The sequence below is a fragment of the Hyperolius riggenbachi genome, chromosome 6, assembly GCF_040937935.1.
Source record: "Hyperolius riggenbachi isolate aHypRig1 chromosome 6, aHypRig1.pri, whole genome shotgun sequence".
Classification (NCBI taxonomy): domain Eukaryota; kingdom Metazoa; phylum Chordata; class Amphibia; order Anura; family Hyperoliidae; genus Hyperolius; species Hyperolius riggenbachi.
This window is the reverse complement of record NC_090651.1, coordinates 1,680,842-1,698,942: the sequence shown is the minus strand read 5'-3', so window position 1 is coordinate 1,698,942 and position 18,101 is coordinate 1,680,842. Positions and strand designations below refer to the sequence as shown.

The window sequence follows — 18,101 nt, the reverse complement described above, 5'->3', positions numbered from 1 at the left end:
CAGTGACTAGTATACCTAGCAGTGACTAGTAAATCTAACAGTGACTAGTAAATCTAGCAGTGACTAGTAAATCTGGCAGTGACTAGTAAATCTGGCAGTGACCAGTAAATCTAGCAGTGACTAGTAAATCTGGCATTGACTAGTAAATCTAACAGTGACTAGTAAATCTAACAGTGACTAGTATATCTAGCAGTGACTAGTAAATCTAGCAGTGACTAGTAAATCTGGCAGTGACCAGTAAATCTAGCAGTGACTAGTAAATCTGGCAGTGACTAGTAAATCTAGCAGTGATTAGTAAATCTGGCAGTGACCAGTAAATCTAACAGTGACTAGTAAATCTAGCAGTGACTAGTAAATCTAGCAGTGACTAGTAAATCTGGCAGTGACTAGTAAATCTAGCAGTGACTAGTAAATCTGGCAGTGACTAGTAAATCTAGCAGTGACTAGTAAATCTGGCAGTGACTAGTGAATCTAGCAGTGACTAGTAAATCTAGCAGTGACTAGTAAATCTGGCAGTGACTAGTGAATCTAGCAGTGACTAGTAAATCTAGCAGTGACTAGTAAATCTAGCAGTGTGACCAGGGCCGGATTTCTGGCAAGGCCACATAGGCCATGGCCTAGGGCACCAGAAATTTAGGGGCGGATGAGGGACAGTAAAGCTGTTCCATGCAGCCATCCCTATCTACAAGGACAGCTTTAACCTTTGAACTCTCTGTCCTGTACTTGTGTCATCCCTGAAAGACCTGTAAGCTCTGTCCTGCAGGTACACGTCAGCCTAACTCTCATGGTGACACAATGGGTCCATCATTAATGAGATGGCAGCAAACATAACATAAAAGTTCTTAAGGGAAATATAACTTGCAATTTATACGCGTATTACTGAAATAGTTATTGTCTGCGACATCCAATGATGGAAGTAGAATTCTCATTGGGGCACACAGAGATAACAACCATACAGACGGTATAGTTGGCCTTGGGTGGTAAAAAGTACAAATCCGGCCCTGAGTGTGACTAGTAAATCTGGCAGTGACTAGTAAATCTAGCAGTGACTAGTAAATCTAGCAGTGTGACTAGTAAATATGACAGTGACTAGTAAATCTAGCAGTGACCTAGTATATCTAGCAGTGACTAATAATTCTGGCAGTGACTAGTAAATCTAACAGTGACTAGTAAATCTAACAGTGACTAGTAAATCTGGCAGTGACTAGTATATCTAGCAGTGACTAGTAAATCTGGCAGTGACTAGTAAATCTAGCAGTGACTAGTAAATCTGGCAGTGACTAGTAAATCTAGCAGTGTGACTAGTAAATCTAGCAGTGTGACTAGTAAATATGGCAGTGACTAGTAAATCTAGCAGTGACCTAGTATATCTAGCAGTGACTAGTAAATCTGGCAGTGACTAGTAAATCTAGCAATGACTAGTAAATGTGGCAGTGACTAGTAAATCTAGCAGTGACTAGTAAATCTGGCAGTGACTAGTACATCTGGCAGTGACTAGTAAATCTGGCAATAACTAGTAAATCTAGCAATGACTAGTGAATGTGGCAGTGACTAGTAAATCTAGCAGTGACTAGTAAATCTGGCAGTGAATAGTAAATCTGGCAGTAACTAGTAAATCTGGCAATGACTAGTAAATCTAGCAATGACCTAGTATATCTTGTAGTGACTAGTAAATCTAGCAATGACTAGTAAATCTGGCAGTGACTAGTAAATCTAGCAGTGGCTACTAAATCTGGCAGTGACTAGTAAATCTAGCAGTGACTAGTAAATCTCTCAGTGACTACTAAATCTGGCAGTGACTAGTAAATCTAGCAGTGACTAGTAAATCTAACAGTGACTAGTAAATCTCTCAGTGACTACTAAATCTGGCAGTGACTAGTAAATCTAGCAGTTACTAGTAAATCTGGCAGTGTGACTAGTAAATCTGGCAGTGACTAGTAAATCTGGCAGTGACTAGTAAATCTGGCAGTGACTAGTATATCTAGCAGTGATTAGTATATCTAGCAGTGACTAGTAAATCTGGCAGTGACCAGTAAATCTAGCAGTGACTAGTATATCTAGCAGTGACTAGTATATCTAGCAGTGACTAGTAAATCTGGCAGTGACTAGTATATCTAGCAGTGACTAGTATATCTAGCATTGACTAGTAAATCTGGCAGTGACTACTAAATCTAACAGTGACTAGTAAATCTAGCAGTGACTAGTAAATCTAACAGTGACTAGTAAATCTAGCAGTGACTAGTAAATCTAACAGTGACTAGTAAATCTAGCAGTGACTAGTAAATCTAACAGTGACTAGTAAATCTGGCAGTGACTACTTAATCTGGCAGTGACTAGTAAATCTAGCAGTGACTAGTAAATCTTGCAGTGACTAGTAAATCTGGCAGTGACCTAGTATACAGTATCTACTAGCAGTGACCTAGTATATCTAGCAGTGACTAGTATATCTAGCAGTGACTAGTATATCTAGCAGTGACTAGTAAATCTAGCAGTGACTAGTAAATCTGGCAGTGACTAGTAAATCTAGCAGTGACTAGTAAATCTAACAGTGACTAGTATATCTAGCAGTGACTAGTAAATCTGGCAGTGACTAGTAAATCTAGCAGTGACTAGTAAATCTGGCAGTGACCTAGTATATCTAGCAGTGACTAGTAAATCTAGCAATGACTAGTAAATCTGGCAGTGACTAGTAAATCTAGCAGTGACTAGTAAATCTAGCAGTGACTAGTATATCTAGCAGTGACTAGTAAATCTGGCAGTGACTAGTATATCTAGCAGTGACTAGTAAATCTAACAGTGACTAGTATATCTAGCAGTGACTAGTATATCTAGCAGTGACTAGTAAATCTGGCAGTGACTAGTATATCTAGCAGTGACTAGTAAATCTGGCAGTGACTAGTAAATCTAGCAGTGACTAGTATATCTAGCAGTGACTAGTAAATCTGGCAGTGACTAGTATATCTAGCAGTGACCTAGTATATCTAGTAGTGACCTAGTATATCTAGCAGTGACTAGTAAATCTGGCAGTGACTAGTAAATCTGGCAGTGACTAGTAAATCTGGCAGTGACTAGTATATCTAGCAGTGACTAGTAAATCTAACAGTGACTAGTAAATCTGGCAGTGACTAGTATATCTAGCAGTGACTAGTAAATCTGGCAGTGACTAGTAAATGTGGCAGTGACTAGTAAATCTAACAGTGACTAGTAAATCTGGCAGTGACTAGTAAATCTAGCAGTGACTAGTAAATCTAACAGTGACTAGTAAATCTGGCAGTGACTAGTAAATCTAGCAGTGACTAGTAAATCTAGCAGTGACTAGTAAATCTAGCAGTGACTAGTATATCTTGTAGTGACTAGTAAATGTGGCAGTGACTAGTAAATCTAACAGTGACTAGTAAATCTGGCAGTGACTAGTATATCTAGCAGTGACTAGTAAATCTGGCAGTGACTAGTATATCTAGCAGTGACTAGTAAATCTGGCAGTGACTAGTAAATGTGGCAGTGACTAGTATATCTAGCAGTGACTAGTAAATCTGGCAGTGACTAGTAAATCTAGCAGTGACTAGTATATCTAGCAGTGACTAGTAAATGTGGCAGTGACTAGTAAATCTAGCAGTGACTAGTAAATCTGACAGTGACCAGTAAATCTGGCAGTGACTAGTAAATCTAGCAGTGACTAGTATATCTAGCAGTGACTAGTAAATCTGGCAGTGACTAGTAAATCTGGCAGTGACTAGTATATCTAGCAGTGACTAGTATATCTAGCAGTGACCAGTAAATCTAGCAGTGACTAGTATATCTAGCAGTGACCAGTAAATCTGGCAGTGACTAGTATATCTAGCAGTGACTAGTATTGCAGTGCAGTTCCGGGTGCCAGCCTACATTTTATAAACCATAATGGATCCAGCCCTGGATGAGAATTGGGATTGTTGCAGATTGTGGTTAGTAGGGATAAACCTATTTTTTTGCACCATAGCCGGATTCTCAGGGATTTATTTATTCTCAAAGCACTTAGTGAATGGCAGTTGCTCTGTCCAACTGCCAAAAAACTGTGTAGTGAGCAGGGAAGCTGGGCAGCATCATTGTTTAAATCCTTTTTGGGTAATATCTTTATAAAGAATAAAAGCCTTGCTGAGAATCCCCTATGAAGAGATGGACTAGTCCAAAACCTGTCACTTCTGTCAGATTTCTACTACCTTCTGTAAGTGATGGCAACATAGGAGAAAAGTAATGTATGGCTCATTTTACTCTGGAAGAAACGTATTTCTTATTTGTCTCTATTTGAAATGTTACCATTTTTCACCATAGTGCCCTTTAAGGACCACTGACAGCTGGTACAAGAAACTGCGGAATAATGAGGAATACTGCCGACTCGCTGCACATACCTGCCGCACCCTCCATCCAGGCTGCTGGCCGGGAACCTCAGCCACCCACTCTGCCGTCTCTATGACGGCAGAGTTCCTGTGAGTCGGGCGCTCAGGAGATGCTTTCACTGGCTCCTGTCTATCAATGAAAGCCAATGGGAGTTGCTTATGTTGCTAGATAGGATCAGGAACCAATGAAATCGTCTGCTGACTGGCTCACCGGGCTGTGGCGTTATAGAGCGAGTGAGCTGCGGCAGGGAGACAATGGCGAGAACGTCGGGAGCGACAAAAGCAGCGAGAACGTGCGTCGGCAGTGAGATGAAATCTACGCCCTTCCAGCCAGATCAGCATCAAAGCAGGACGTAGATTTCAACTAGCGACGTCCTTAAATGGTTGATGTTCGCAGAAGATCATTGGTAGGGATAGTCGGAAATGTCGATTTCCGTTTCTGCCAAAAACCTGATTTCCGCTAATGCCATTGACTTTAATGTAAAATGCGAAACTCAATTTTTTCCAAAAACATTCCCATTAAACGCGAGCAGCAAACAGCCCAAGTTCGATAGTCTAGCGATTATTATAATTATCAGTCTAGCTTCATCATCCTTGTAGAAGCCAGGGACCGCCTCACACGATGTTCCTCGGGAGTGGAAGATAATAAGTCGTTATAAGTTTTATGGCACGCTCCGGGCTTATAAACACATCTATGTCTATATTGCTCTTACTTAGCTGCACCCAGTATTTGCCCCTTTAATGCTAATCAGTTGCATGTTTAAGTAATTTGTTACAAATATTTGAATTCTTTATTAGATGTATTTGTTTTCAAAAGATTTTATTGTGGTAAATCTTCAAGATAATACAAAGTATGTCGAAAGTCCTCAATACCACGTTTTAAAGATGAAAGGAACAGTGAACTTAGTTATTTCACAGACTAGGTATATAACTATTAAGCAAAACTGTTAACATGTCTTCTGATGGACATCGTTTTGTATAATCTGACAATCAGTATACCGTGTTAAATCTCTCTTCTTTGTAACAGTGGCATTTTTAGATCTTAGTTCTATGTCACCTAATCTTTATTATTCTATTATAGGATCCAACCTTATTTCTCATTGTTCCCCAAACCTCTTTGTATTACTGTGTAAGGCCCAGTGCGCACCAAAACCCTCTGGCAGATCCGCAAAACGCTAGAGGTTTTTGAAGCAGATTTCGGAGCGATTCTAGGCATGTTTAGCCCCATTCACACTTTTGCTAGCGTTTTGCTCTGCCGTTTTTGGCGATTAACGGCATTCACACTTGGGGCGATTTCCCAGCGATCGCGATTAGCGCTTCTATAGCACTAAACGCGATCGCCGGGAATTCGCCTGAAAATGGTGCAGGATACAAATTTTTTTGAGTGATTTGTGTTAATCGCCAAGTGAGAACAGGCCCATAGGTTATTATTGCACTAGCGCTTTAAAAGGCGCTAGCGCCTGAGCGTTTTGCGGAAATTGCCGGCAAAATGCTCTAGTGTGAATGGGGCCTTAGAGAGGTTTTCTAAACATGCCTAGCGTTTTTAGAAGCGTTTTTGTGCAGCAGATGTCATATCTTGTTACAGTAAGGCTGTTACTGAACAACTTCTGTAACAAAAACGCCTGGAAAACAGCTTTGATCTGGCGTTTTTCAGAGCTGTTTGAGCTTTTCCTATACTTTACATTCAGGCAGAAACGGGAGTTTCCGCCTCAATGCAAAAATGCTGCAGGACCCACGTTTGTGGTTTGCTAAAAGCTGCAAACCTCTGGCGTGCACCATCCCATTGAAATTCATTAGCCAAGCGTTTTCACGGGCGGAAGCGGTTTGGAAAATGCTACAAAAAACGCTCGGTGTGCACCAGGCCTAAGTTAGCGAATATCTGTTCATATTTACAGCTGGTGTTCAGTATTTGGAATATTTCTGTAAAATTTGGGCCAACTGGATTTTTCCAGTTTCTAGCGTTAGGTGTAACTGTCGGGCATAAAATCAAAAATCAATTCTTTATTTTTATCTGGTAAACAAGTAATAAGGATGCTAATCAGGCAATCCAAAAGTTACACATCACTATTACTTTTCTTGTTGATAAATGATCATTCCCCACCCCAGTTTACTTGACTCTTATTTGGTACACACAAAATTTGGTACACAAAAAGAAAGTTGCAGGGCATGCTGGGTTGTCCTTTTTTGCTTCTTTACTTTTCCCTCAGACTTAACTAATGCAGCCTGAGTGGCTGAAGCCTCTTTCCCTCCTGTTTTCCCCTCCCACACCTCTGTTCCTCTCTGATTGGCCAATATTTCTCATGCTGAGACAATGCACTTTCTATAGTGAAGGGCGGACAATGCATACACAATCAAGCAGAGAAGAGTAAGGGAGGAAATGACATCAGGATTGGCTTCAAAATAGCCACACTTAAAGGGAACCTTAACTGAGAGGGATATGGATGTTTCCTTTTAAACAGTACCAGTTGCCTGGCAGCCCTGCTGATCTCTTTGACTGCAGTAGTGGCTGAATCATACACCTGAAACAAGCATGCAGCTAATCCAGTCTGACTTCAGTCAGAGCACCTGATCTGCTGCATGCTTGTTCAGGGGCTGTGGCTGAAAGTATTAGACACACAGGATCAGCAGGAGAGTCAGGCAACTGGTATTATTTTAAAAGGAAAAATCCATATCCTTCTCAGGTTAGGTTCCCTTTAATATTCACTGGCTCCCTCCGTCAGGCCGGTAGTCAGATCACATTGTTTCAACGATATGGGTGGTAGGTCATCCACTGGCTGTGTTTTCTGTTTCTCCTGCCAGCCGTGTCCCTATTAGTGCCCTACTCTGCTAAGCTACACCTATCTTAGTGTACAATTTACTGCACTATTGTGTTTTTAGTGTAATACGTCATTCATCTACTGTTTTTGTTATTCATCTACTGTTTTTGTTTTTGGTTGCTAGATGTCATGGTTTTTTTTTTTTTGTAACTCTGTTTTTATTGAAAGGTATATAAATGAATAGAACATGCTATACAGATGATAACAATATGGGGTACTGCGAAGACATATAAAGATGCATCAGATAACAGCTTCTTCTGTCTGGAATTTCCAGACACTAACATGTGTCTAGCTAGGCAGGAAAAGTCTGTGCTGTTGTCCTTTGAGACGGATATGCAGGTGCATCATGTAGCAAATGTCCCATATCTGTGTTGAAAGCGTAGGAAATGCGGGATTAGAGTCGAAGAAATGAATCTTTAGAATATACCTTAGAGTGGAATTAAAGCAAAAGGAGCTATCACATAGGAGAGTAGGGTGTGAGTGTGGCGGGGGAGAGGGGAAGAAGAGGGGAAGGAGAGGGGAAGGGCAGGGAGGGGGGAGGGGGGGGGGTCTGTTAGGGCACAGTGTTCGATAACCTCATCCTGGTGGGTAGAAATCTAAATGGAGAGACCGTATAGACGCAAAGGGTCTAGGGTTCTGATGGTAAGGGGAGGATGGATATGAGAAGTGATTTTAGAATGGAAGGGGGAGCTAATGTTTCCCAGGGTGCTAGAGCAGTAGATCCTATAGTTAGGGGTCTATTTGGTTGATTGTATAGTGCCCTGCCAGTTCAAGGAGGCATGTAGTCTGGTGAGTATAGGGACCACGGTCCCCAAATTTTGTGGTATTGGGTTTCAGTATCCCTCAATGTGGCTGTCATTTGTTCCATTGCCTTCATCCAGTTAATTTTAATTTTAATGTCAGAAATGGTAGGGGGGGCTATATTCTTCCAGGCTGATGCTATTGAAAGCCTTGTCGCAGTTAGGATATGGGTGATTAGGCGCATAGGGAACTTGGTGACTCCGGGGATAGGTTTGCCTAGGAGTAAGGTGACTGGGTCTAATGGAATAGATATATCTGTGACAGATAGTATCAGGTGGCGGACCTCTTCCCAGAGGGGGGTGATTTCTGAACAGGACCAGAAAATATGTTCGATAGTACCTTTGTGGGGGCATCCTCTCCAACAGGTATCAGGTGTATTGGGATAGATATTTGCAAGGACTTCAGTACCATCTAAATAAGAGTTTATAAATATTTTCTTTGATTTGTGTGCAAATGGATGAGTGTTTGGCGTTTTCCCAGATATCTTCCCAATCGGACCTGCTTATATTGATTGAGAGAGCTTTTTCCCATTTCTTCATATAGAGGTGGGAGGCCTCTAGAGTGCCTGAGTTTGATTGTAGAAGAGAATATATCTGGGAAATTAAGCCTTTTTGGTGTCCCTTATGAAGGCAGATTCTTTCGAAGGCGGTGATGGAGGATAGTGAAGTTGTCCCCTTGGTGTGGCAATTGAGGAAATGGAATATTTGGTTCGCTTCCATGATTCCTGAAGGGGAGAGGGGAATTTTTTCTCTTAGTGAAGATAATGTGATAAGTTTGCCAGTGGCAAAGTCTGTCCAGTTTTTTAAGTTAAAGTAACCTAGGCGATACCATTTGGCTATGAAAGTAGGGATAGTACTGGGGGGAAATAGGGGGTTCCCTAATATGGGGTATAGTGGGGATGGGTTTGACGCTAGGCCTGCTTTATGTGCTGTGGATTTCCAGATGTTGAGAGTAAAAGGTATAGTGGGAAGTAAGTTCTTGTGTGGTAGTTTAGGGGGTTTTGTGGTCCATACAAAAGAGGCCAGAGAAAGGGGAGAAACCTCCATGGCCTCTATTATAGCCCATTTAGAGATAACTCTTAGGTCCGACCATTCCGTCAGCTGTCTTAAATGTGCTGTCATGGTTGTTTTTAATGTCTTTGTTGTTGCCTTTTTGTGTCGCTGAGTTCTCTGTTTGTGCCAAACCCAATTCCGGGTATGACCCAGTCATGCTTGGCAAAATAAACTTGATTCTGATTCTGATTCTGATATGGGAAATGCTAAGAAGGATTTTCTCCTATTTTAATGAAGAAGTAATCACTAAAATCAGAACATGGACAGTGCAATACATGTTTTATGTAAGTAGACCAAGTATTCATCTACTTATATATGTGTTGTTTTTCTGAGATAGTATGGCTGACAGGTCCTCTTTAGCAGTTTTGGTGGTTGGAGGATATGATCAATGCTGATGTATGCTAGTCCAGGGTTTGGTTTTATCCCACGCCCATTACGTTTTGAGATGTATGTGAAACAACGGTTCCAGGGTTTGTTGATGTAAGGGCAGTCCCAGTAGACAGGCAGCGCCGAACCTTCACCTTGACGATTCATCCTGCACCAGTCTGACTGTCAATTATATATGAATTCATTATATATATACTGTATGTATATATATATATGTATATACTTTATTGGAGTGTAATACTACCAAAGTAATATTATATAGTAGAATTGTGTGTGATTAGCACACTGTGTGATGCTAGGGCCGGTGCACACTGGCTTTTAGCAGCGTATCTTTGCCGGCGTCTCTTTCAGGGGCTTGCACTGGCAGGGAAAATCGGGACCGGAACGCCGTGAAGATGTCACCCCCCCCCCCCCCCGATCCCTCGGAAGTACGGGAGGAGGTGTCATTATCTCCTCCCCGATCCGTGTAGCCTTAGTCACCTATTCTGCCATGTGGCACCGGTGAGTAGGGAACCCTTGTCTCCTGGACATCCAAGAACAACCAGTAGTTTGCACCAGTATTCCCTCCTCCTGGTCCCATGATCCCCTGATGCCATTTGGCCCTTTTCCTCCAGCTTGAGAGTCTTCCCAGCCCTGTACGGACATATGGGGATTGGAAAACCCTGAACATCTTTGTCAAGGGTTCAATTGGGACTCCATCTTTTGAAGTGAAAGATTTCCTATCGATAGTCGCTGTTGGGGATACAGGGAAGTCCCAGCAGTAAGTTCCACCTTTTCCCCTGAGAAGAAGCGGCTTCAGTAGGCTTCTCTGATAGATTGTACGTTGGAATAAATCGTTACATAGCTTGATATTGTGCCTGTTATACACAATCCTTGGCATATCTCGTGCCTTAGCTAGCGTTGGGCGAACACCTGGATGTTCGGGTTCGGGCCGAACAGGCTGAACATGGGCCAGATGTTCGGCATGTTCGGCCCGAACCCCGAACTCAATGGAAGTCAATGGGACCCCCGAACATGCCCATTTTGGGGGCCCTATGGGGTCGCAGGCATAAGTGGGGAGCATGCCCCGATCGCAGGGGGGGGGGTCGGAAATTCCCCCCACCCCCTCCGCTAGCGCTCCCCCCTCTGCCCGCTTCCCCATAAAAAAAAGTTTAATGCAAGTTAAATAGTACCGGTGGCTGGCAGTGGAGTGAGGAGGAGGGGTCCGAGTAGCAGAGTGATGCGTTGAGGCCGGGCAGCGGGCGGTTCAGCGGTAGTACCCTTGTGGTACTTCCGCCCTTTCTCTGACCTCACGTCCTCTGCATACGAGGGTACGCGTCACGCGTACCCTCGTATGCGTCATCACGTATAGGACGTGAGGTCAGAGAAAGGGCGGAAGTACCACAAGGGTACTACCACTGAACCGCCCGCTGCCCGGCCTCAACGCGTCACTCTGCTACTCGGACTCCTCCTCCTCCTCACTCCACTGCCAGCCACCGGTACTATTTAACTTGCATTAAACTTTTTTTTATGGGGAAGCGGGCAGAGGGGGGAGCGCTAGCGGAGGGGGTGGGGGGAATTTCCGACCCCCCCCCCCCCGCGATCGGGGCATGCTCCCCCCTTATGCCTGCGACCCCATAGGGGGGCCGCATTCGGCCAGCCATTGAGCAGTTCGGGCGAACCCGAACAGTTTGGCCGAGCACCATCAGGTGTTCGGCCGAACTCGAACATCACCCGAACAGGGTGATGTTCTGCAGAACCCGAACAGTGGCGAACACTGTTCGCCCAACACTAACCTTAGCTAGGATATCTGTTGCATTTCTGTGGCTGAAGGTTTTTTCTTTTACAATTTGATGTACTCTTATGTTAATATTACAGTAGCAATTGGGATTTGTTCCTTTTAAATAGGAAAGGAAAAAAAACTCTTAATCCTTTTCTGGAGTCGTCCACTTGACCCACCAAAATACTTTTTATATATAGAAAGGACCATAAAGAGTTCATGCAGAGTCTTTATAGGACAAAATTATCGAAAATACTTTATTGACACAAATTCATAAAAAATCCAGGAATACTCTCAATAAAAGGGTTCCTTATGCGTATATAAAGTCTTCCAAAACAGGAATATAACAACTTAGTGCAATACAGAACAGGCAACGACACACTCGTTTCGGGCACAAAGCCCTTCGTCAGGCCCAATGCACAAAGCACTATCTATAAAAAAGCACACAAATAAATATACATTAGAAACATTAATATAATGTATAAAAACACATCCCAGCACCTCTCAGAGAAATACTCCAAAGAAAATGTGTGGACATGGTGTGAACACCGAAGCTCATACAATGAGTCTCAACACCTGTCCAAGAAACAGAAAAGTGTCAAAAGAACAGCAGATAAGAAGCACAAAGTGACAAAAAGAACCTGCAGATTAGTAAGTATCAATCTGCCTGTCACGTTTGTAAAGTATAAAAGGTAAGACATCAAAGCTATCATCCCATAATGGTGACCAGCACAATAGACCTGTAAATATTGGTCTCAAGATCCCCATAAAGGAAGCGAACAGCAAAACAAATAAAGCAAAAAGAGAGTAACAAACCTATTAATCCTGAGAAGAGTGAATGACGGGAGCATCACGGAATAAAGAGAACATCTCAGGCAACCAGATGTATATAACACCTTAAAAAAAAGGCATATAATGAGGGCAGTAAATGGTTAGGAGACCAAAGCATCAATCCCAGACAAACAGACAATGAGGCATAGATGGAAAAATGCCGCTCATCTAAAACCCAAGGTCAGGCTAACAGCTATATCTGCTAATATAGTATAGATCTATCAAGACAGGACATACTATACAAAAGCCAAGGCCAACAAACTAGCAGACCAGAGAAAGAAGGGGATATATTCCTATATTGTAGCATATCCTAGCCACAAGGTATACAGATATAAGATTCCACTATAAATAGCAGTCACAATATACACACTACACTAGCAATACAAACGACAGCAAATCGCAGTATATATACTACACTGCCAATACAGACAGTAATCAATCAAGCAAACACATAACAGAGTACACTTACCATCCTGAAGGCTGCTAGGAAATCAGCTGCTAGATCAGGAGTGCAACACATAATGGGGACAAGTCAGCTTACATACCAGGAGCCGGCCTTCTCCCTATGCAACTGCGCATGTCCAGAAGGTCGCATGAAGAAGATCGTCATAGCGACTACTGCTGCTGGCAACCATGCCTGAGCGGAGTTCCGGATGTGCGTCATCCGGAACCCGGAAGTACATTGTATGGCGACCCCTCAATACTAGAGGAAGATTCAAATGACGGAACTGTTTCATAACCAGGCTGGAGCGCAAACACGGAAGCGCCCAGCGTGGTAATGCATAAGTGCGCCCAGCGTGGTAATGCATAAGTGCGCCCAACGTGGTAATGCATAAGTGCACCCAGCGTGGTAATGCATAAGTGCGCCCAGCGTGGTAATGCGTAAGTGCGCCCAGCGTGGTAATGCATAAGTGCACCCAGCGTGGTAATGCATAAGTGCGCCCAGCGTGGTAATGCATAAGTGTGCCCAGCGTGGTAATGCACAAGTGCGCCCAGCGTGGTAATGCATAAGTGCGCCCAGCGTGGTAATGCATAAGTGTGCCCAGCGTGGTAATGCATAAGTGCGTCCAGCGTGGTAATGCATAAGTGCGCCCAGCGTGGTAATGCGTAAGTGCGCCCAGCGTGGTAATGCATAAGTGCGCCCAGCGTGGTAATGCATAAGTGCGCCCAGCGTGGTAATGCATAAGTGCGCCCAGCGTGGTAATGCATAAGTGTGCCCAGCGTGGTAATGCATAAGTGCGCCCAGCGTGGTAATGCATAAGTGCGCCCAGCGTGGTAATGCATAAGTGCACCCAGCGTGGTAATGCATAAGTGCACCCAGCGTGGTAATGCATAAGTGCGCCCAGCGTGGTAATGCATAAGTGTGCCCAGCGTGGTAATGCATAAGTGCGTCCAGCGTGGTAATGCATAAGTGCGCCCAGCGTGGTAATGCGTAAGTGCGCCCAGCGTGGTAATGCATAAGTGCGCCCAGCGTGGTAATGCATAAGTGCGCCCAGCGTGGTAATGCATAAGTGCGCCCAGCGTGGTAATGCATAAGTGCGCCCAGCGTGGTAATGCATAAGTGTGCCCAGCGTGGTAATGCATAAGTGTGCCCAGCGTGGTAATGCACAAGTGCGCCCAGCGTGGTAATGCATAAGTGCGCCCAGCGTGGTAATGCGTAAGTGCGCCCAGCGTGGTAATGCATAAGTGCGCCCAGCGTGGTAATGCATAAGTGCGCCCAGCGTGGTAATGCATAAGTGCGCCCAGCGTGGTAATGCATAAGTGCGCCCAGCGTGGTAATGCATAAGTGTGCCCAGCGGGGTAATGCATAAGTGCGCCCAGCGTGGTAATGCATAAGTGCGCCCAGCGTGGTAATGCATAAGTGTGCCCAGCGTGGTAATGCATAAGTGCGCCCAGCGTGGTAATGCATAAGTGCGCCCAGCGTGGTAATGCATAAGTGCGCCCAGCGTGGTAATGCATAAGTGCGCCCAGCGTGGTAATGCATAAGTGCGCCCAGCGTGGTAATGCATAAGTGCGCCCAGCGTGGTAATGCATAAGTGCGCCCAGCGTGGTAATGCATAAGTGCGCCCAGCGTGGTAATGCATAAGTGCGCCCAGCGTGGTAATGCATAAGTGCGCCCAGCGTGGTAATGCATAAGTGCGCCCAGCGTGGTAATGCATAAGTGCGCCCAGCGTGGTAATGCATAAGTGTGCCCAGCGTGGTAATGCATAAGTGTGCCCAGCGTGGTAATGCATAAGTGCGCTCAGCGTGGTAATGCATAAGTGTGCCCAGCGTGGTAATGCATAAGTGTGCCCAGCGTGGTAATGCATAAGTGTGCCCAGCGTGGTAATGCATAAGTGTGCCCAGCGTGGTAATGCATAAGTGTGCCCAGCGTGGTAATGCATAAGTGCGCCCAGCGTGGTAATGCATAAGTGCGCTCAGCGTGGTAATGCATAAGTGTGCCCAGCGTGGTAATGCATAAATGTGCCCAGCGTGGTAATGCATAAGTGCGCCCAGCGTGGTAATGCATAAGTGTGCCCAGCGTGGTAATGCATAAGTGTGCCCAGCGTGGTAATGCATAAGTGCGCCCAGCGTGGTAATGCATAAGTGTGCCCAGCGTGGTAATGCATAAGTGCGCCCAGCGTGGTAATGCATAAGTGCGCCCAGCGTGGTAATGCATAAGTGCGCCCAGCGTGGTAATGCATAAGTGCGCCCAGCGTGGTAATGCATAAGTGCACCCAGCGTGGTAATGCATAAGTGCGCCCAGCGTGGTAATGCATAAGTGCACCCAGCGTGGTAATGCATAAGTGCGCCCAGCGTGGTAATGCATAAGTGCGCCCAGCGTGGTAATGCATAAGTGCGCCCAGCGTGGTAATGCATAAGTGCACCCAGCGTGGTAATGCATAAGTGCGCCCAGCGTGGTAATGCATAAGTGTGCCCAGCGTGGTAATGCATAAGTGCGCCCAGCGCCCAGCGTGATAATGCATAAGTGCGCCCAGCGTGGTAATGCATAAGTGCGCCCAGCGTGGTAATGCATAAGTGCACCCAGCGTGGTAATGCATAAGTGCGCCCAGCGTGGTAATGCATAAGTGCACCCAGCGTGGTAATGCATAAGTGCGCCCAGCGTGGTAATGCATAAGTGGAGACATAGACACTAGTCCATAAAATAAACCCACACTAGGGCACAAGCAAGGAAGTGCCCAGCGTATACATACACATATATAAAAAGAGTATGCACTAATCAAAGCCACGCTAGGGCGCAGTCAAAGAGGCGCCCAGCGTGGTGATGCACACATTAGGCCACATGCACTGGTCAAAAAAATGAAACCAACAACATCTCTTCTCCAATAGCACGCACTCCAAATACAAAAACACGAAAGTCACCGCACAAACCCTAGATGGCATGGAGAGATCAGATAAAGCAAAAAAGGACATACCTATACATGAAGCTTATGCCATATAAAAAAAAGGCCATAAATGTTTGTTTTAGCTACTAAACATATCATAATAAATATTCTGTCAGTATGGGGTACAATACAAAAGGAAAGGCCAACCATGACTCCCCCAAAGGCCAACCTTTACAGGACATCCAGTCATACAAACCCCACAGACAATAGGACAACGGGCACAGAAGGAAATGGAGTACAGCTGAAAAAGAAAAACAAAAAAGAACAAAAAGCATTAAATAATACATACAATGACGTCACCCTAATTTCTATATAGCCCATATTATTGGGGCCTGTATTCCGCATTAATTCCGGATGGAATTAAGGTCTGTAGAGTTTTAATCCAACGAGCCTCCTTATGAAGCAAGATTTGTGCTGCTGTAGGCAGGACCAGGCCGAGGCAGAGGCGAGAGAGGCCCCAGCCTCTGGGCGCAGTGTAGGAGGGGTGCAGGGCGGGCCGAGGCAGAGGCGAGAGAGGCCCCAGCCTCTGGGCGCAGTGTAGGAGGGGTGCAGGGCGGGGCCAAGGCTCAGTCGAGAGAGGCTCCAGCCTCGGGGCGCAGTGTAGGAGGGGTGCAGGGCGGGGCCAAGGCAGAGGCGAGAGAGGCTCCAGCCTCAGGGCGCAGTGTAGGAGGGGGCGCACAACTCACTCAGCTATCATTCCCCTATTGTGTTTGAAGCAGAGAGAAATAAGAAAAGGGGATACATAGCAGTGACTGCAAGCCATATAACTAGAGATTAAGGTACTGGGTGGGGGTTGGGGGCCCCAGGGCACTTCTCAGTCTAATAGCAATCAGTGTGTGACGGCTGGGGTGGGAGGGATGGAAGGGCACACTTTGGTGTCTCAGCCTCGGGTGCTGGAGGACCTTGTTCCGGCTCTGGCTGTAGTATCTGCAGACATTGCTATATGGCTGAATAAATGTGTTTTGAGAGGGCGGGGTTGGGGGTGGGGTTTGTAAGCTTCTACAACTCCAAAGTAATTTATTTTTCATTTTCTATGCAGGTCTCAGATGCTACTCCAAGTTTCACCGCAATCAGAGGGTGACGAGGAAGAAGGGGCGCTGCGTGGACCCCGAATCCGTCAGCAGAGACCAGGGATCATTTATTTCTGTCTGATCTACCTGAGGACCATGCAGCAATGTAGCAGGCCTCCTTTGCTGGCATTCCCTGTGACTGACAAACACTCTGATGACCGTTTTCTATAGTTCAGCTGCAGAATTAGAGAATCCTCAATCATTTGTCTCTCCTGCTGTAGCTAGACGGGATTTCCGATTTGTAAGCTGCCACTGAGACTGCAAGTCATTTTATAGAATTTCGTGGATCGACACACTTCACCTGGACTTTCTGTAATGTAATTTATACAACTGTTTTATCTGTTACTGAATCTTTGCTGTGGGACAGCGACCGGTTCTGTAGAGTTCTGAAGTTATTTTACCTGTGACTTGTGGATGGAGAATGTTAGCCGTCAGAATCTAATTAAAAAACAAAACTGTGAATCCAGGAACATCGTCCAGTCTGCATTCTCTGCATCGTCTTTGTGCTAATTTGATCTCTGGCTATTGCCGGCGCCAAAATTAGTGATTGAGCACTGCTATAGCCGTAACTCACAATACGGCCTGTGTCAGCGCCAAAATTAGTTGTGTTATCTCTGAAAACTCATGAAGCATGATATTTGTTTCATCAGCTGATAGATTTGCAAAGATCTCATATGCTGTGATCAGTTCCTACTTTAGCACATGATCATAACTGGCAAATCAGAGACTTCCATATCTAACACCTGACCAAACTGATCACATGCTTCTCCATGAATTCTCCTAGACACGCCCATCACTAATCAGAGACTTCCATATCTATCACCTGACCAGACTGATCACATGCTTCTCCATGGCTTCTCCTAGACACGACTATCACTAATCAGAGACTTACATATCTATCACCTGACCACACTGATCACATGCTTCTCCATGAATTCTCCTAGACACGCCCATCACTAATCAGAGGCTTACATATCTATCACCTGACCAGACTGATCACATGCTTCTCCATGGCTTCTCCTAGACATGGCCATCACTAATCAGAGACTTACATATCTATCACCTGACCACACTGATCACATGCTTCTCCATGAATTCTCCTAGACACGCCCATCACTAATCAGAGGCTTACATATCTATCACCTGACCAGACTGATCACATGCTTCTCCATGGCTTCTCCTAGACATGGCCATCACTAATCAGAGACTTACATATCTATCACCTGACCACACTGATCACATGCTTCTCCATGACTTCTCCTAGACACGACTATCACTAATCAGAGACTTCCATATCTAACACCTGACCAAACTGATCACATGCTTCTCCATGAATTCTCCTAGACACGCCCATCACTAATCAGAGACTTACATATCTATCACCTGATCACACTGATCACATGCTTCTCCACGACTTCTCCTAGACATGGCCATCACTAATCAGAGACTTACATATCTATCACCTGATCACATGCTTCTCCATGACTTCTCCTAGACACGCCCATCACTAATCAGAGACTTGCATATCTATCACCTGACCACACTGATCACATGCTTCTCCATGACTTCTCCTAGACACGCCCATCACTAATCAGAGACTTACAATAACAATAACAATAATATTTA

The 18,101-nt window shown here is 44.8% G+C and overlaps 1 protein-coding gene across 1 annotated transcript in view; it reads left to right on the top strand.

Moving 5' to 3' along the window:
- DRAXIN (dorsal inhibitory axon guidance protein) overlaps positions 1-16,937 on the top strand; it is a 261,892-nt gene extending 244,955 nt beyond the window's left edge. The window contains exon 7 of the mRNA XM_068238757.1: positions 16,445-16,937. Coding sequence (XP_068094858.1) covers positions 16,445-16,557 — 113 coding nt within the window. The 3' untranslated portion in view covers positions 16,558-16,937. The remainder of the gene's footprint in view (positions 1-16,444) is intronic.
- The last annotated feature ends 1,164 nt before the right edge of the window (positions 16,938-18,101 follow it).